The 20543-nt window shown below is 43.1% G+C and overlaps 1 protein-coding gene across 1 annotated transcript in view; it reads left to right on the top strand.

Annotated features, from left to right (window-relative positions):
• Positions 1-4996: 4996 nt before the first annotated feature.
• Positions 4997-20543, top strand: part of CD38 (CD38 molecule) — a gene marked incomplete at both ends in the record, with an annotated part of 37124 nt that continues 21577 nt past the window's right edge. The window contains one exon of the mRNA XM_080697271.1: positions 4997-5247. Within this exon, the coding sequence (XP_080553397.1) occupies positions 4997-5247 (251 nt within the window). The remainder of the gene's footprint in view (positions 5248-20543) is intronic.

Here is a 20543-nt window from a genome sequence, read left to right as displayed (position 1 = left end):
CCTTTTCTTCCTCGTCCTCCTCGTCCTCGTCCTCGTCCTCGTCCTCCTCCTCCTCGTCCTCCTCCTCCTCCTTTTTCTCTTCCCTTTCCTCCTCCTCCTTCTCCTCCTCCTCCTCCTCCTCCTCCTCCTCCTCCTCCTCCTCCTCCTCCTCCTCCATCCCCCAACTGGAAATTGAAGCCAAAGACATTCTACCTCCAAGCTATACCCCAGCCCTATTTTTAACTTATATTTTGAAACAAGGTTTCACCAAGTTGCTGAGGGCTGGCTAATTTGCTAGGCTGTCTATCAACCTGCAATCCTCCTGCCTCAGCTTCCCTAGTACTGGCATTGCAGGTGTGTACCAACCAGGCCCAGCTAACGTGGCTTTTCTTTAAATAACTAACCACTCAAGCACACTCTGAGATGCCCTCTCCCATCTTCCCAGTCCATCTCCTCTAGCTCCACAGCATCCCATCCACACTCAAGAGATGGCATTTCTTTTCATTTCAAGAGGATCAACCAGGGGAGAATGTCCTCACGTCACCTTACCAGCTCCCCTCGCCTGCCATGCCTATAGCCACACTCCCCACCTTTCTACCACAGCCTCACCTGTGCTGAATTCCTCTCACCCACTCACAGACTCTGCGCCAGCACTCCCCCTCCAACACGAGCACTTGTGGCTTGTTTACTAGGCCATTCCATCATCCTGTGAACATGCTGTACTGGTATTGGGAAGAGGGTTTAAAATGTATTAATGTGTCAATACTGGGAAAGATGTCCAATCTTGAAATATGTCTTCTTTACTAAGAAAGCCAGGGTTAGCTAACATGTCCTTGCATTCCTAAGAACAATTTAACACATTTTGGGGGAGAAGACGAAAGGTAAAAGCCTGTGTCTGGAGACAGAGATGCCTCCCTCTCAGGCCATAAATCTGGGCCTGTGTTTGGAGACAGAGATGTCTCCCCCTTTAGGCCATAAATTCGGCTGGAGAGATAACAGAAGCAGAGCCGGGGTTGGAGATAAGGGGTAACATGATCTACAAAAATCAGAGGGACCTGCTGGACTTAGACAGGATAAAAACTCAGTAAACTGGAGTTCTTTGGCATTTTCATTCGAATTGCCCCCCTGTTCCTCGCTCCGGCACAGGGCTGTAACTATCTCTATATTTCTATCTTTTTAATAAACTTCTTTAAATCTTCAGCAGCTGTCCAAGCGATGAATACTTATTCTTAGCTTAGGACAAGAATCCACGGTTTTTCTGTTTGTCTGTCTGTGTGATAGGCGGAGGGGGGGATTACTTCTCCACACACACACCACACACCTTCCCCCCCCAACCTATTCCCGCAACACATGCTGCTAAGAGGTCTTGTGTTAGACAAAGTATTCTCCCCAGATGCCTCGACATACTCTAACCACATCTTTATTTCTGTTTCTTTTGATGGAAAAGTTCCCCACACACACGCATGTGCTCACACACATTCATACAAATACACATGCACAAACATATGCCACATATGCCACTTGCACGGGCATGCATGCATGCGCGCGCACACACACACCCTTAAGACCACATTCACATACTTTTTTGTGTGTGGTACTGGGGACTGAACCCAGGGGCAGTATAGTTCCAAGCTATACCCCAACCCCTATATTTTATTCTTTATTTTATTTATTTATTTATTTTTGCAGTACTGGGGTTCCTGGAAGCCCTTCTATCTCCGGGCTACACCCCCAGACCTATTTTATATTTTTTATTTGGAAACAGGGTCTCTTAAGCCAGCGAGGCTGGCTCCGAACCAGCGCGATCTTCCTGTCTCCGCCTCCCAAGTGCAGGGATTACATGCGTGCGCCACCACACCCGGCTTATTCTTTATTTTGAAACAGGATCTCACTGAGTTGCAAAGGTCTCACTAAGTAGGTGAGGCTGTCCGCGAACCATGATCCTCCTCTCTCAGCCTCCCAAATGCTGGGATTACAAGTGTCCACCACCACGCCCAGCCGCATACTTTCTTGAACCTACTATGAGTGGACTTTATCCTCTTTATTCCTATAAAATGATTTCTTTATCAGTACATCAATAACTTCCACGTTGTCCTTCCCTATCCTGGGATTACCCTTCCCAGCTCTCTGCTGGTTCTCCCTCATCTTCCTGACCTTTACTACAGGACCACCCCACAGTTGAGTCTCTGAAACATCTTTCTCCTGTGTCTGCACAGACTATTTGCCCATGCTTATTTACCCTCCCCTCTTGGCTTATAAACTGTTTGCAAGCTGGGCATGGTGGCACACACTTGCAATCCAAGTACTTGGGAGGCTGACACAGGATGATCCCAGATTTGTGGCCAGCCTCAGCAACTTAGGGAGGCCCTCTGCCACTTAGTGAGACTGATTCCAAATAAAAAAAATAAAATAGGGCTGGGGATGTAGCTTGGAGGTAGAACACCCCTGGCTTTAATCCCCAGTACAACAAACAAACATAGCAAAGCCTCCGGAACTCCAGATGTCCAGATGTTCATACCCAATTGGCTACTTGATGCATTCCCTTGGGGTCCAGAGCCTCCTCAAACTCAGCACATCCGAGCAAAATTCTACACTCATGCCTTTTTCCCCCAAACCAAACCTACTTTGCCTGTAGTCGTTTTTTTTCTTTTTTTCTTTTCCGTATCTAGCAACACTGTCCTTCCTTTGGTTGGTTACTTAGACTAAAAATCCTGAAGTCTTTTGTGATTCATCTCATTGCAAATGCCACATCCAAAATATCAGCAAAGCCTCCTGTCTCTACCATCAAACGACAGGCTCCGATTTTTTTTTCTTTCTTTACTCTTCATTACACTTCTTCTGATCAGAACCATCCTAACTGGTCTCCCCCTTCCACCTCTGCCCACTACAGTTTATTCTCAACAGCAAAGCTAAGCTAAGCCTTTAAAATGGCCTGTTGGATCCTGTCACTCAGTGACTTTGCATGTGTTCAAAATAAAATATACAATTCCTACAAAGCACCCAGCAACCGAGCTGGCCCCCTGCTGCCCTCTCTCTGCATCCCTCTCCGGTTTTCTCCTTCCATTTCTAGTCTACAGCAGCCTCTTTGCTGCTCCTATGACAGGTCAAGGGCATTTCTGCCTCTAGAGGTTTTCTTTGCATATGCCTGAAAAGGGGCTGCCCCACCGAAGCCCTGGGACGTGACTCCTCACAACACTGTCCGAAGACCTCAGATGCCTCTAAAAAGCGGAGGTGGAGGATATTATGCTAAGCGAGATTAGTCAGTCACAAAAAGTAAGGAATGGGATGCTTTCCCTAATATGTGAAAGCTAAGGTGAAATGGGTCATAGGAGGAACTCTAGATGAAAAAGGAAATCCTATAGAGGAGCAAAAAATGGAACCTAACCGAGGGGATGCGGGGGGGAGAAGGAAACTCTTTAAAGCACATGATGTACTAATTCTTTTCATGGTCAACCACTAAGCCAAGCATGAGAGGGAGGGATGGGGAGGGACTGGGGTGCAAACATGGTGGGGTCTGGCTGGGTGATATGTGCATTTATGTCTACACAAGTGTTTTACCTCATTATGATGTGTAAATACAATGCACCAATAAAAAAAATAAAAAAACGGAGGTAGTTACAAATTGTGCTGCTATGAACATAGGTATGCATATGTCACTGCACCACCATTTGTAATAGCCAAAACATGGAACCAACTCAGGTCTCCGTGAACAGATGACAGGATTGCAAAATTATGGGAAATATACATAGTGGAATTCTATTCAGCTATAAAGAACAAAATCATGGCATTCGCAAGAAGATGGAAAGATCTGGAGAACATAAATTATGTTAAGTGAGATCAGCCAAGCACAGAAAGAGAAGGGACATATGTTTTCTCTAATATGCCCAAACTAGGGAACAATGGGGATACCAGAGATACTCTAGATAATGGAGGGAAATCTCAGCAAAGCTAGAATGGAAGGATAGAAGAGGAAGAAGGCTGAGGTTGATTAGCGGAGGAGCTACATTTGAATATGTGTAAAAGTATGAATATAGCATGGTTAACCTGGACACTCATTGTTGGGGGGGAGGAACTAGCAGGGGGAGAGGGCACCAAGCACAGTCTAAATGTATATCACTTTCAATATGTTCCACATACAAATAAATTTTTTTAAAAAGCGGAGGTAGGGAAAATCACCTCGTTATCTTTGCAATTCCCACCTGCAACATTGCCGCCTGCCGGGCACCGGGCACCGGGCACCGTTCTAACCCTATCCCACAGACTAGGAAGTTGCATCTCTTTAGCTCCCAGGGGCAGGTGGTCAAAGCTTGTGTTTACTTAGCACTTACTGCATGCGAACCCTTTGGAACTATTAACTGACTTATGCCTGATAACAACTCTGTGAAGCAGGTGTGGCTGCTAGTCCAGATTTACACCTGGAACACAGAAAATCTAACAATTTGCACTTGAACCCAGAACGTAGCCACTGATGCTGCTGTAGAGAAGGAGCCTTTAAAGATGTCTGTGCAGACAGTTGTCAGGCCTAAGGAGCAGAGGCTGGGCACGCCTTCCCAGGTGGAAGGCACCTGTGGACACAGGTAAGGAGCTGAGGACGCTCACGTTTTCCAGGAAGTTCTGTGGCTTAAGCATAAATAGACAGGTTAATAAAAGTGTCCAGGAGCCCGGCGGCCACACTGTCTTTGGGGTCTGCTGAGGGTTTAAGGTGGCCCTGCCTCTCTGGAGATTGGCAGTCTGGTTCCAGCTGCTCCGGAATCTGAGCAGTTCTTGATGTCTTTGTTGTTTACTGATGCTTGAACCCATAGCCATCCTACCTCCGAGATAACAAGCCACCCCCAGCCCGGTTGGTTCTTGCTGTCTTTCAGTTTCTTTAAACCCTTATTGGTTCAGCCGTTCGGGAAGAGGCAAGTGAAACCCCAGGGGAGGGGCGGCTCAGCGGGCAGCTCTCTTTCTGGGTGCAGCGGCTGCAGCCACTGGCCTCTCCCTCAGCTCAGCCCAGCAGCGGTCTGCCTTCAGCCCTATGGCCAGCTACGAGTTCAGCCCGGTGTCCCGGGACGAACCCTGCTGCCAGATCTCTAGGAAAGTCCAGATTGTCCTGGGCGTCTGTCTCCTGGCCGTGGTCCTCCCCGCAGTGATCGTGGTGGGAGCCCTGAGGTGGCGCTCTTCCCACAAGCTCTTGGAGTGGCACGGGCCTGGCACCACCGACCACTTCTCCGAAATCGTCTTGGGACGATGCTTCACCTACGCTCAAATCCTCCGGCCTGAGCTGAGGTGAGTTGGAGGTGCAGGGGGGCCAGGCAGGGCGCGCAGGGGAGCTGTCCACAAACAGAGCATCCTGTGTAGCGGAGCAGCGCCGCGCAGGATGCAGGGTGCAGGATGCAGGGAGCCGGGTCCCGGCCCAAGCTGTGTCCTGGGCACCAGGCAGCGGCCCGCCGGCTGGCAGGGGACCCGGAGCCTCGCCGCCATCGCCCGCAGGACCGGAGGCCAGGAGCAAGCCCGAGCTGAGGCTTCTGCTCTGGGCTTGGGGTTCCGGCCCCCGCCTCCTCCCGGAGGGAAGGCGCCGGGAAGTCCGGGCGCAGCGACACCCGGCTTAGTGGTTCGCGGAGCCTGCGGTGGGGGAGGAGGCCAGACCTCAGAGGTGGTCTTATTCACGTCTGTAAAACAACCTCCGAGGCTTCCTGAACGCCCTGCAATGCATGCGGCCGGCAACAAAACAAAATTAACTTCAAAACATCCCTTGTACGGAGCAGCAGCCCGAGCCGTGGGTACCACCCTTGGAAACACCCCCGCGTCACGCGTCACGCTGGGGAACCTTCCCAGGGGTCCTGAGCTCCTCCCACCTGCTCCTGGGAACCGATTTTTTTTTTTGGGGGGGTCCCCAGGGTTGGTTGTTTCCGGTAGAACTCATTTGTTTTTTGGAGTTGGCTGAAATCAGAGAGAGCTGGGAAGGCGGGCGGGGGACTCGCAATTTCGTTCTGGGAGGGAGTGCAAAATTCTTCTAGCAAAATGCTCCCTTGGCTCAGCGGTTTTGGTTCAGGCCGGAAGTCTTACTTGCAAAGTTCATGTCCAGAAATTCCCAGTGGTGTCCCCTTAAGTGTTTTGTTAACAGATAATGAAATGGACAAAGGGAAAAAAAAAAAAAAAGGAGGGGAGGCGTTCCATCAGGCTTCACTTCACAGCATCAATTAAACCAAGTGAAATCCAATCTGAGATGATACTGATAACACCAAACTTATTTTTATTTTCACCAGAACTTAACGGGTGAAAAAAAAAAAACTGTTTTTCCTTGTTGTTCAGTCATCTTTGGTAAATTCACACTGTGGTTTAGATGAACATGTCTATGCAGCAGACAAGATACGCACAGAAACCACTTGCAAATTGTGTGCATGTTAGTGGATGTTAGTGCATGTTAGTCTGCCTCTGAGCTACACTCCCAGCCCTATTTTATTCTATTGTTTTTCTTTTCATTTTGAAACAAAGTCTTATTAGGTTGATGAGTCTCACTAGCTGAGGCTGTCTGTGAACTTGAGGTCCTCCTGTCTCAGCCGTCCAAGTACTGGAATTACAGTCAATCTGTCAGGATGACTGCTCAGTATTAAACACGTTTGTGTGTGTGTGTGCATACATATATATGTACATTTATTGAACATGTCAATATCTGTTTATGTATATTCAGCAGCATATAATAGGGTAGTATTTATTATAAATCATAATGCAGCCAAAAGAGAACAGGATATAGCTGTCAATCTTCTGGTGAACATCTTTCCAGATCTCTCTCTCTCTCTCTCTCTCTCTCTCTCTCTCTCTCTCTCTCTCTCTCTCTCTCCCCTCCCTCCCTCCCTCCCTCCCTCCCTCCCTCTCTCCTCTCTTCTCTCTCCTCTTTCCTCTATTTTTCTCTCTCCTCTCTCTCTTTCTTCTCTCTCTCTCTCTCTCTCTCTCTCTCTCTCTCTCTCTCACACACACACACACACACACACACACACACCTTTGCATAAATGGAATGGTAATAATATATGATGCCTACTGTATTCCAGGTACTTAAAAAAACATTTAACTACTGTAGACAGTAGTTATTATTGAGATTCCCATTTCACAGATAAGCAAACTGAGATAGAAAGTTGGGGTAAACTGCCCCACAGTTTGCTCTAGAGACTGAGCTCCCAGCCACTCAACTGGACTGCCCGTGTATGACCTGTAGGTAGAGTGGCTCCGACACTTACTGGTCCTGTCTAGAGACTTGAAATAGAAAGGGGGTCACACTAGTGAGCATGCTGAGTTAGGCCCTAACCAGAATGCAGGGCCACTTAATCCTTGGGTGGTTTAAGAACATGAAATCTCAGTCACACGGCCTGGGTTTAAATATTTGCTCTCGTGTGACCTTTGGGAAATTACCCATTTCATCTGGACCGTGGTGTTCTCAACTGAAAAACAGAAATAAAAATGAAAGCGCCCATCGCATGGACACATTTTGAGGAGTAAAAGCGTAATCTTGTCCTATTACAGACTCAAAATGCTACTGTTCTGAAAGTGCAGCCTGCAGACCCTTTGGCATGTTCCATCTCTGAGCTACACCCCAGCCCTATTTTTAGATTTTTAATTTGAAACGGGGTCTCACTAAGTTGCTGAAGGCTTGCCAAGTTGTTCAGACTGGCCTCGAACTTGTGATCCTCCTGTCTCAGCCTCCCAAGTACTAAGATTGCAAGTGTGTATTTATTATTTACCTTCTTTTGAGTGCTTGCTTTTGGAGATCTCCTATGCCACTGCACAAAAATCTCATTCGTTTTTTTGCAGGTGTGGGGATGGAACCCAGGGGCATTCGACCTCTGAGCTACACCTCCTACCCTATTTTTTATTCTTTGTTTTGAAACAGGGTCTCACTGAGCTGCAGAGGGCCTCACTAAGTAGCTGAGGCTGTCCGCGAACCGCGATCCTCCGGTCTCAGCCTCCCAAGTGATGGGGTTACAAGCGTGCGCCACCATGCCCGGCTTTATCTCTTTATTTTTAGCAGCTCGTAATAATTCAGATGGTAGATGTAACCACTTCCAGCCAATAGGAAATTAGTTTGTTTCCACTTTCGAAATCCCATTTATGCATCGTTCATTCAACAAATGTCTGTCGAGCATCTACCGTGTTCCAGTGTCCAGCTACTTACTGATACAACAGAAGTGAATGCACACTTGTGTCCCATGCACAAAGCTTTTGTTCTACGCGGGAGAAGCGTGTCTCAGTGGGCATCTCCCTAAATGTGCACATCTTGCGGTGTTTCTGGAAGATCGGTTTCTAGCAGTGGAATTGCTGGGTGAAAGGGAAATGGACTCATATTTTAAACTTTTCAAATTCCAGATATTTCCAAATTTGCTCTAGAACAGATATACCATTTTACACTCCCACGTCAGTCTATCAATCTCCTCATTGTTGAATAGTTTGAATATTTTAATTACAAGAAAAATAGCATCTCGTTGTTCCTTGGCACTGAGTTTATGAGATGTTTATGGACCTTTATTACTTTTCTTCTGATGTTCCTGCTCAGTCTTCATCATTTCTATTGAGTTGCTTATTTATTTACATTTATTTATTTATTTATTTATTTATTTATTTATTATTTATTATTTTTTGGTGGTACTGGGGTTCCTGGAAGCCCTTCTACATCCGGGCTACACTCCCAGACCTATTTTTACATTTTTATTTGGAAACAGGGTCTCCTAAGCCAGCGCGTGCGGCTGGCTTCGAACCTGCGCGATCCTCCTGTCTCTGCCTCCCAATTCGGGGATTACAAGCGTGCGCCACCATGCCCAGACTTATTTATTTACTTTTATAGGAATCATTTATGTTTTAGATAACACACACACACACACACACACACACACACACACACACACACACAGAAATTGTCTTACAGCTACATCCTTGTGGATGTTTTATTCACAGTACCTAGGTTTATTGTCTTGAGACCTTTTTATTTTTGTGGTACTGAGGATGGAATCCAGGGGCATTGCACCTCCAAGTGACACCCCAAGCCCTATTTGTTATTCTTTATTTGGAAACAGGGCGTCACTGAGTTGCACAGGCCTCACTAAGTAGCTGAGGCTGGCTTCCAATCTGCACGATCCTCCTGTCTCAGCCTCCCAAATGCTGAGATTACAAGCATGTGGCTGACCATTTTGTATTTTATATTCTTTTACAAGGAGAGCCTGGAAATGACAGTTTTAATTTAGTTTTATTTATTTATTTGTTTATTTGTTTATTTATTTAGTGGTATTGGGGATTGAACCCAGGGTTGCTCTACCACTGAGATACACCACTAGCTTTTTAATTATAATAATAATAATTATTATTATTGTTGTTATTATTATCATTATTTTAACATTTAAAACACCCCTAGCCATTTTTATGGTTTTTTTTAAGCTTTGCTAAGTTACCACACACTGGCCTTGAACCTGAAATCCTCTTGTGTCAGTCTCCCATGTACTGGCTTACAGGCATGAGCCACAGCACCCAGCGGACAGTTTTATTTTCAATCCCAAGTCATTCTAACTTGAAAATGTTTGCTCTTGACTCTGCTTTTAAAAGTCAAGAATTCTAAGGTGGGCATGGTGGCGCATGCTTGTAATCCCCGCACTTGGGAGGCTGAGACAGGAGGATCGCACAGGTTCGAAGCCAGCCTCGGCTACTTAGTGAGGCTTTCAGCAACTTAGTGAGACCCTGTTTCCAAATAAAGTATAAAAACAGGTCTGGGAGTATAGCCCAGAGGTAGAAAAGCCTCTGAGTTCCACCCCCAGTACCACCCCCCCAAAAAAAAAAATCAAGAATTCTTCCCTTGATTTCTTTCTGTCCTTTTTATACTCAGATAAGAGAATTGAATCCGCAGAGTTAACACTGCCGGGAAGTTCCCTAGGCCTCACCTACAAGTTTAAGAAGTGTATTTTCTACGTCTCTATTCATGTGATTGACAGAGTTACCAAACTTTATACCAGGACACAGTGAGCTGCCTGTCTTCTTGCTGTTAGTAACAGTTTCTTATGTACTGCATAGCCTGTCTGCACTAGCATTTTCTCTGAGACCTTTTTACTTTTGTCGGCTACCCGGTCTCTGTGCTGATGCTACAGTGTCGTAGTCAGGGTCTCCAGAGAAACAGATACATATGATATGATGTAATATAGTATAGAAAGAGATTCTAATAACTTGGCTTATTCAGTTGTAGAGGCTGAAACTCCAAAAATCTTCGAGGTAGGCCTCAGAAAGACCCAGGAAGAGCTGATGTGGCAGCCTGAGTTTGAAGGAAATCTCTGGCAGGATTCCTTTTCTCTCCTGGGACTTCAGTCTTTTCTTTAAGGTCTTCTACTGATTATATGAGGCCCAGTTGTGATCCTCCTGCCTCATCCTCCCAGGTTGCTGGATTACAGGTGTGTGTCACCAGGCTTGGCGGTTTGTGGCCTTTTTAAAATTTTCATTTCGCTCTGGTCTTTTTTTCTTTTTTTTCTGTTACATCTGTGGTTCTGATTTATATCCTTTTACTAACTAGATTTAAAAATGACAAAAATCTAATATGTGCCTCCTGGAATAAAACTTGCTGATTTTAAGAATTTTTGTTCAGTGATATATTTTGAGAACCCAGAGGAATGCTTAGAAGATAATAAACACTAAATATTTAATTGAATCAAATAAATGCCATATTAACCAGTACATTAAAAATAATAAAAACAAAGCTATAATAAATATATCTCCCCAATGAACTTTTTAATATCACGGCATACAAATGCATCAATTTCTGCTTTGGGCATTCAAACTGTTAATTCTCCTTTTGTGGAATACATTTATTTCTTGGAATTTCTTTGTAAGCTTTAGGATTTTGTCTTTTTTGTCTGTTCATTTCCTTTGGCTGTTCTTTTTCAAGAAACTGTTGTCCTCACTAGACTTACTTTTCTACCAGTCTTTTTCTCTTTTGCTTTTTATTTTCTGTTCTGAGGACTGAATCCCGGGCCTCACGCAGGGTAGGTATACACTGTACCACGGAGCTGTTCCCCAATGCCTGCTAGTCTTTCAGTGTGAGTCCATGGATATTGAAGCTGGTCCTTAATTATGAAGCTGGGCCTCTCTGAGTTGAACCTGGGGCATTAAATGCAGAATAGTGGCTGAGGGTGGTGGCGCACACTTGTAATCCCAGTATTTGGGAGGCTGAGACAGGAGGATCATGGCTTCACATCCAGCCTCAGCTACTTAGTGAGGCCCTCTACAACTCACTGAGACCCTGTTTTAAAATAAAGAATAAAAAATAGGGCTGGGGATGTAGCTCAAAGGTAGAATGCCCCTGGGTTCAATCCTCAGTATGGAAAAAAAAATAATGCAGAAAAGTCCTGAATTGATCTGTCATTTCTGCTTCTGTCCCGAGCAGACTTCACTGTTTGGATACATTTTCTGACCAAGATGGAGATGAAGGAATCTCTCCACTTCAGTGACAATCAGCCTCCCCTGGGGTGGTGTGGGTTGTAGGCACTGATAATAGCTGCATTTTTCTGACTGATCTCTTCGTTGCTGGCCCAGGACAAGCTGGGGGCTTCGTGGAGAGAGTTTTAATCAGCTCTGCACCCCATTTGTTTCGTACATTGCTCGCTGTGTCCCTTTAGAGAAGCTTGCTTCTCCTTCCTCTTCAAAATTTCCAGATTTTCTTAGAAGCCAATTCTCTATTTTTACTTCCTCATGTTTCTCACTTTGATGACTTAAGCACTGATTAAGGTCTGCTCAGTAAAAATCATCATTAGTACAAACCAGAAAATGTATACAATAGTAAAGGCTTCCTGATCTTGGATCAGAACTTCCAGAACTGTGAGTCAAAATAAGCCTGCTTTCTTTATAAGTTAATGTCCTTAGTTATTTTACTATAATGAGGGGAAACTCACTGTACTAAGGTCTACTCAGTAAAATTCGTTAGTACAAACCAGAAAATGTATGCAAACAGTGAAGTCTTACTGACCTTGGATTGGAACTTCCAGAACCTTGAACGAAAATAAACCTGTTTTCTTTGTAAGTTAATTTCCTTAGTTATTTCATTACAGTGATGGGAAGCTGACTAACACAGCCTCCACTAGTAAAAAGTCAAGAACACCAGCCAGATTTGCCCGGCTCATCAAAAATGGAAATCGTTTTTCAAAGCCTAAATTTCCAGAAGTTGAGATCATGGCTTTTATAACATATGGAATTAGCACCCATTCAATGTTTATTTCCTTATGAGAAAATGAGTAAAATGATAAATTTAGTTCAAAAATATTTTGAAGCACGATATATTTATAAATATTTAAAAAATGAATATCAGACTTAGATTGCTATGTTAATATTATGGTTTTCCTTTAATATGGCCCCTAAAGTTTGTGTGTTAAGCAATGAAGCCAAATTTGGAGGCAGGGCAGGGCTGGAGGTGGGTCCCTGGGAGCATGACCTCGGGAACTGTATCTATCCCTCAGTCCCCCTCCCACCCCCATCCCCTTCCTGCCATCTCTGAACTGTGAGCTAAATAAATCTTTTTTCCTCTGAGTTGTGCTTGACAACTTTTGGTCGTAGTAGAAAAAAAAAAGTGGAGTAAAACAGATATAAAACTGTTACTGTTCTATAGGGTAGTAAGACAGAAACTTTGGGACTAACCTTTTAATCACATAGAAATTATTTGTATCTCTAGCCGACTTTATTAGTTATCCTCTAATGTTACAAGTTTTGAGCTATTAATTAATAGCAAATAGCAGCTGGGCACAGAGGTGAACACTTGTAATCCCAGTAGTGGGAACCTGAGACAATAGGGTCACAGGTTTGAGGCCAACCTCAACCACTTTGTAAAGACCTTGCTTCAAAATTTAAAAGGGGAGGGCTGGATTTGGGGGTGAAGCAGGAATACCTCACGGAAGGAGCTGTTCCTGCAGCATCTCACGAGGAGACCCATGATGTTACACTTTCCCTCATCTTGGAAGATTGACAGGTGTGATGTGCCCGACCCATCCATTAAAAGTTCTACAACAACTTTTCTTCCAGTGATTTTGGCAGCATTGGTGATTGGGTCTAGACTGATTATTTTTGTAGTGCTTACCAAATTGCTGTTTTCTGATTGGAAGATGCTTTCTGCCCTCAGTCACTACATTTCTAAACAGGAGGCTTTCTTTCACTCGCTGTTTGGTTCCTCTAAAAGACAGTCCTTAGAAAGGAGGGATAGATGCCAGGCGTGTTGTGCACACTTGTAATCCCAGCATTCTGGAGACTGAGACAGGAGGCTGGCAGGTTCTCAGCCAGCCTCAGCTACTTACTGAGGTCCTTTGAAACTCAGCGAGACCCTGTGGGGGGATAGATGCTTGATTCTTTTCTTTATTGATCATTTTACAGATATATTAACCGATGTTTCCAGAGAAACAGAAGCAATAGGCTGTGTACTAGATAGAAGAAAGGGAATTTTCTCACAGCATGATGGTGATCGAGAAGTCCCATGATGGGCCCTTGACAGGCTGGAGATGCTGGGATGCAGGAGCATGACTCAGTCCAAGTCCAAAGGCCTCAGAACCAGAGGAGCCTGTGTTCTTACTCCCAGTCCAAGACCTGAGAACAGGGAGGAGGTTAGGGGAAGGGTGCTGGTGATCAGGTCCTGGAGGCACAGGCCAGAGAGCCTGGGCTTCTGACGTCCTGGGCAGGGGTGTGTCCCAGTGCTCAGATTGAGAGACAGTACATCACAGCTTGTTCTCCCCAGACCCCTGGCTGATCAGATGATGCCCACCCACCCACAGTGAGAGCAGGCCTTCCCACTCACCCAGCCGGACTCACACTCTGACCTCCTCTGACAACACCTCTCAGACACATCCCCAATAAGGCCTGGCCGGATTCCTAGGCAACTCTTAACCCATCCTATCACTTAGCTGACACCTAAAACTATCATGAGACAGTAATGAGTTGATGCTCTATCGACCTCCAGAGAGAGCAATGGCTTTTCATTTCAAGTATCATTAAGAGCTCCCAGTCTTCTATATATTTACTGTGCATCAATTCATTAGTGTCACTATTTTATTTATTCTCTAATTTCTCCGTCTTTGGCCACTGGAGGGGAATCCTTCAAATTGGCCCTATGGCATTTTAAGATGACCTCGCCTGTTCCTAGGAGAGTGTTTCTTTCCTTTTTTTGCTACAGTAAATTAGACGTCTGAGACTCATCTCCCAAATGTCCTGCCCTAGAACTGGGCTTGTTCGTTCCTCCAAGGAATCCTGATTGCTTGTGATGGAAATAAATTTCAGATACTCTATGAGAGAGCTACTTCCCAAGGGGTTATCATAACTTTCTGGTCTTTGTACTAGACAGTGCTAGAAAAGATATCCTTTTAAAGAAAGAAACAAGTTATGAGTTCATATTTATAACTCCAATTCAAAGCCAAGGGCACAAGGTTTTTATTTAATATTTAAATTTTATGTTTGTATCTCTTTTTATCTTACACTGGAAATCTTGGTTCTTAAAGGCATTAATATTACTTACGGCTGAGAACTGTCAATTCTGGGGGGACCAAGTCTGGTTTCCTTCATTCCTCTCACTTGAGGGGCCTCTCTCTCCAGCCTCACCATGGCCTCTTTTCATACACCTCAATCAATATCGCCTCTGAATTGCTAATATTAAAACTATTCAGTTATGAATATCTTAAGCACACTGACGTCTGCGTGGAATAATAATGTAAGTACCTCCCTACGTACCACGCACAGTAAACAGGCTGTGGAAATTTGCCACATTGGCTTCACACTTTTTTCTAGAATTTTTTTAAAAGAACATGTCACAGGTAATATCAAAACACCCCTCCCTCCTGTGTGTGTGTGTGTGTGTGTGTGTGTGTGTGTGTGTGTTACTGGGGATTGAACCCAGGGATATTCTACCTCTGAGTTACAGCCCCAGCCCTATTTTATTTATTTATTTTTATTTTTAAATAGGGTCTTGCTAAGTGGCCGAGGGTCTCACTAAGTTGCTGAGGCTGGCTTTAAACCTGCGATCCTTCACTCTCAGTCTCATTATAGCCTTGTGCTACCACTAATGACCCAGTTTTGTTTCTTCTGTTTTCAAAGACAAATACTGTTATTTGTATCACTTTCATCTTTCCAGAAATATTCTCTGCTTGCCTATGTATCTAAGCATATATGCATCCATCTATTTTTTCTTCACACATATTCTCTCTTCTGGGTCTCAACTCCACTTAACAATCTTTATCTTAACAATCGACATAGCTCTGTCTCATTCTCACAGTTACACAGTATTTACTCCGAAAATCTACCTGCTCCAAATTTGTATCTGAGGACAGTTAGGTTGTTTTAAATCCTCTGCAATGTATTCTAAGTGCTGTGATAAAATCCTTCCATGTGCATGGACACACATGTGTGTAAGCTAGAATCCTAGAAGTGAAATTGCTGAGTCAGAGCATATATGCTTTTAATTTCTTAAATATCGCCAAGTTTCTCTGCATGAGGCAGTTCTCCTCTTGGGGCAGCAGGAGGTCCTGTTTCCCCATACCTTTCCCATAGAGGTGACCTCACTGTTCCTGGATGCCAGTCTCATACGGGAAGATGCTACCTCAGTTTCCCCCTTTACTTTTGTACTGGGGATTTAACCCAGGGGCACCACTAGCCCTTTTTAATTTATTTTGAAACAGAGTCTTGCGAAACTGCTGAGGTTGGTTTTCTTGTCTCAACCTTCCAAGTACTGAAATTATAGCAGTGGGCTACCACAACTAGCTCTCAGTTTCACTCTAATTCACTTTTGATATGTGATTATTTTTCTATCCCCTCCTTGTAGAAGTTAATTATTTCCTAGTTAACAATATATTTTTGTCAATTTTTGAGATTTATCCAGGTGGGTATTTGAGCTCTAGTTTATAATTTTTTTTGTGTGTGTGGGGAGGTACCAGGGATTGAACCCAAGGACATTCTACCTCTGAGCTACATCTCCTAGCTCTTTTTAACTTTTTTAAAATTTTAAAACAGGGTATTGGTAAGTGATGAAGCTGGCCTTGAACCTGTGATCCTCCTATCTCAGCCTCCCAAAGTACTGGGATTATAGGTGTGTGTCTCCATGCCTGGCTTAGTTTATGAATTTTAACTGCTTAACAGTAAACTACTGAAAGACTATACCACTATCCTCTTATTCTTAGTTTTTCTTGGTTGCTGATGTAAATATTACTGGAATGTACTTGTCTAGTTGAGCATATGCTTTTTTGGGGGGGGCATTAACTAAAGGTAAATTCTAAGTCATAGAATATGCCATCTTTACTGGAAAATTAGGCAGCTCAAACAGTAAAAATGTATTGTCTCACAGTCTGGAGGCTGCAAATACAAAATCAAGGTAGCCAGGTGTGTCTTCTACAGCTGTGAGGGAGAATCTGCTCCAAGCACCTCCAAGTTCTGGCAGTTTCCAACCACCTTACCTTGTGGATAATACTGTCAGTGTGCCTTCAAATTATCTTCTCTCTGTACCTGCCTGTTTCTAAGCCTAGATTTTTCTTTTCTTCTTTCTTTTTTTAATTTACTTTTTTATTTAGAGTTTCCTTTTTTAAAGCATTCTGGTCATATTAAATTAAGAACCATCTTGATAACCTCATTTTAACTTGACCATATGCAAAGACCTTATTTCCAAATAGTGTTGCTTTCTCAGTTTCTGGGCGTTAGGACTTTGACATCTTTGGAAGAGACACAGTTTTGTTGCTTTCTCAGTTTCTGGGCATTAGGACTTTGACATCTTTGGAAGAGACACAGTTTAATCCATAACAGGGGCTGTGCAGGTTAAGATATTTTTGCAGTGTTGCTGCAAACAACAAAATATTCAACTAAAAGAGGCTTTAAACAAAAGGCTTAAAAAATTTTATTGGTACATTACTTGTACATGATAGATTCATAATGATACTCTGAATTAATATTATAATAATTATTATAATTATTGCTTAGTCTGTTTTCTTCCCTATACCTTTTCTTTTCTTTCTCTCCTCCCCTCCCTAGTCTCCTCCCAGTACTCTACTGATCTCCCTCCTGATTTCCACCAGTTTCCTTTTCTTTCTTTTTCTCTCTCTGGCTTCTACACATGAAAGAAAACATATGGCCCTAAGTAAGACATTTGTCAGACACATAACACACTCAGAAGTGTGGTGACCCCAGGGCCTGTTCAGCTGCCCAGAGAGGGCACCGGCAATGTGCGTCCATGTTTCCATCTCCCCGGGTGGCCTTTACCTTTAAGCTTCTCACCATAAAGTGGCTGCTGCAGTTCCAGGCATTGCATACTCATGTAATTCACCTAGGAACAGGGAGTAGGGGATGGGCAAAAGGCCCTCCTTTCCAGTCTTTTATCATTAGAAAATATTATATCTTGCCGGGTGTGGTGGCGCACGCTTGTAATCCCTGCGCTTGGGAGGCAGAGACAGGAGGATTGCGCAGGTTCGAAGCCAGCCACGGGCGCTGGCTTAGGAGACCCTGTTTCCAAATAAAAATGTAAAAATAGGTCTGGGAGTGTAGCCCGGAGGTAGAAGGGCTTCCAGGAACCCCAGTACCACCAAAAAAAAAAAAAGAAAATATCATATCTTATTAATATCATATCTTATAATTAGGAATACCCTATCATATCATATCTTATCCTATTACCAATATCATATTACTAGGAAGTCATATCTTTCTCAGAATTGGCCCCTCCCTGTTTCCGGGTCCCTTTCAATTTCGTTGTCCACCACTGGGCCGCATGGCTACCCCAAGCTGTAAAGGAGGCTTGAGAAATGAGTATTGGATATTTTGAAGTATGATAGGAGACATGCTTTTCCAATAGGGAAGAAGGGTAAAGGGAATCTGTTTGGGTAGGAAACCAACTGAACCTGCCTCAGTACAGATGGCCCAAATGGCCTCAAAGTAGACTGAACAGGTTTCCTTTATAAAAGGTACATGAAGATATTCTTGCTGCTTACATCTGTGTCATCACTTGGAATTGTCTGTGAAATTTTTTGCCCATCTCTTTGTGGCTTTACTTTTTATTTTCTTGTTCCTTAACACAGATGATCACCTTTTATGTGTTTTTAGTTCATTGTGGCTTCTTCTATGATATGGTTATTTTTATTCCTTGTTTATTTTTATATTGAATTGTCTTTCCTTTAATACATTCAGCCTTCTAATCTCTTGTCAGCTACATAGATGGTAACTATATTTTCCCACTCTGTAACTAGGTACCTGACATTATTTATGGTGCCCATATCTTACTAAAGATTTAATATAATCATATTTATATTATCTCTTATGAGTGTGCCTTTATATCTTACTTAAGAAGTATTTTAACTGAATTCACAAAAAGTCACATATATATTAAAATGTTAAACTTTTGATTTTCACAGGTAGGTCTTTTATCTATTTGTAATTTATCTTTCTGTGTATTGAAATTTGGAAATTGACTTCTTCCCTACCCCCAGTGACAGTCAGTTGTGTGTATGTTATTAAGCAGATATCCCATCCGTAGTTCACCAAGAGCCACGTGCACGCATGCTTGTATCACGCCAAACCTCACAAAGCCGTAAAACAGCAAGGCACTAATAAAATTATTTGAAAAACACAAAACAAATACCCCATGCTTTACAGAGGGCTTTGTAATGCCATACCTGTTGCATCAGGATCCTCTATGTATCTGTTTCTGGCTACTCTAGTTTGTTTTATAATCTTTTTTATGGTGGTCTTAGTTTATATTTTCCTTGTGACTAGTAATGTTGAACATTAGATTTATTGAAGAATGTATTCAAATATTTTGTTCATCTTAAAATATTTGTTTTCTGTTCTTACTATTGACTTATAGAAGTTTTTTTTTTTTTTTTTTTGGTGGTACTGGTGTTCCTGGAAGCCCTTCTACCTCCGGGCTACACTCCCAGACCTATTTTTTAAATATTTTTATTTGGAAACCGGGTCTCTTAAGCCGGTGCAGCTGGCTTCGAACCTGTGCGATCCTCCTGTCTCTGCCTCCCAAGCGCAGGGATTACAAGCGTGCCCACCACGCCTGGCAAGGTTTATATGTTTTGAATACAAGTCCTTTGTCAGATGTGTGCTGAAAATGTGTTTTCATTTTGTGATTTGCCTTTTGATTTTCTTTAGTAGAGACTTCCAGAGCCATTTTCTTTTAAATCTTGGTAAGATTCAATCCCATTTTTTTCTTATATGGTTTGTACCTTAGGTCTCTGGTGTATTTCTAGTTTTTTTCTCTTTGGTTTTTTTTTTTTTTGTGTGTGTGTGTATGGGGCAAGTAAGGGCTAATTTTCCTCTTAGTCATATATACAATATATTTATTTGTTCTAGTGTCATTTATGAAAGGACTTTCCTCTCTCCACTGAATTGATTTGACACCTTTGTAAACAAGCTTCATTTTTAAGTGCAGATTTCCTTCTGAACCCCATTCTGTTCCCTTGATTGAAGTCTATTCTTCCACCATTAATTAGCTCAGTGTCTAGATCCCTGAAGATTTACTAGGTCTTGAAATCAAATAGTCCCTCCTTTGGAAGTTGGGGCTGTGTGTCTCCTTAACCTCTGTTCCCTTAAAGTAACTTAGTTTTTCCTGGAACATAGTAAGTACTTGTATTTATTGAACAAAATAATTGGAATTTAAAACAGATTATTATATTGTATTGATATAATATCTTTTATAAATTCTTATCTGAAACACTTGGAAATTTCAATAAGAAGGATGATAAATGGGTTTTAGTGAGTATAAGAATTTGAAGTAAGGAGTTATGTATGACTTACAGGGTGACCCGATAGAAGGTTTAATAATTTGTTTTGCTTTTACAGTTGGGGGAAAGTTTTCATTCAGACACTTACCAGGGAACTGTCTTGTTCGCTATATTAGGGGAAGCCATGTCAAGTCTTGAAATGGGGATAAAAAGTGGGAAGATAAATTCAGGGCTACTGCTTTCTTACTTAGTGATACATTCATGATATGTTTAAATACAGGCAGTGTTTCCCAAGATTGCCCCCAAAATAAATCCACAAAGCACATTCTTTGACATAAACAGAGGGACACCAGGAGTCAATAATAGAAATAGAAATAGAAAGCCAGGCACTTCTCTCCTCCGCTGTTGCGTGTTGGATGTCTACCGGACATTTTAAGCGCAGCATGTCCCATCTGAACACATGGTCAGTGTTCCTCCTACCCTGAACCTTCTCCGTTCATATTGATGAACCATGGAGGTCTGAAGCACAGAAGTGTGCGGTGTCACTTAAATTCCAGGGAATGTCTCTCCTTGCTTTGTTGAGGGTGATCTGAAACAGACATGGCAAAAGTAGGTAGACCAGTACCCCGGCAAGCGCTTCCAGGGTCTGAGGCCACAAACACTAGAATTCTCCTTGACCGCCTTGTCTACATCCTTTACCCAGTGATCAGTAAATTCACAGTGAACCCAGAATGGTCACCTTTCACCATGTCTACCACAGCCACCCTGGACCCAGTTATTGTCTGCGCTTGCCGGGGTACTGGTCTACCTACCTTTGCCATGTCTGTTTCAGATCACCCTCAACAAAGCAAGGAGAGGCATTCCCTGGAATTTAAGTGACACCGCACACTT

Source organism: Muscardinus avellanarius (assembly GCF_963383645.1).
Source record: "Muscardinus avellanarius genome assembly, chromosome: 6".
In the NCBI taxonomy this organism is placed as follows: Eukaryota; Metazoa; Chordata; class Mammalia; order Rodentia; family Gliridae; genus Muscardinus; species Muscardinus avellanarius.
This window is presented reverse-complemented; position numbering and strand designations above follow the sequence as displayed.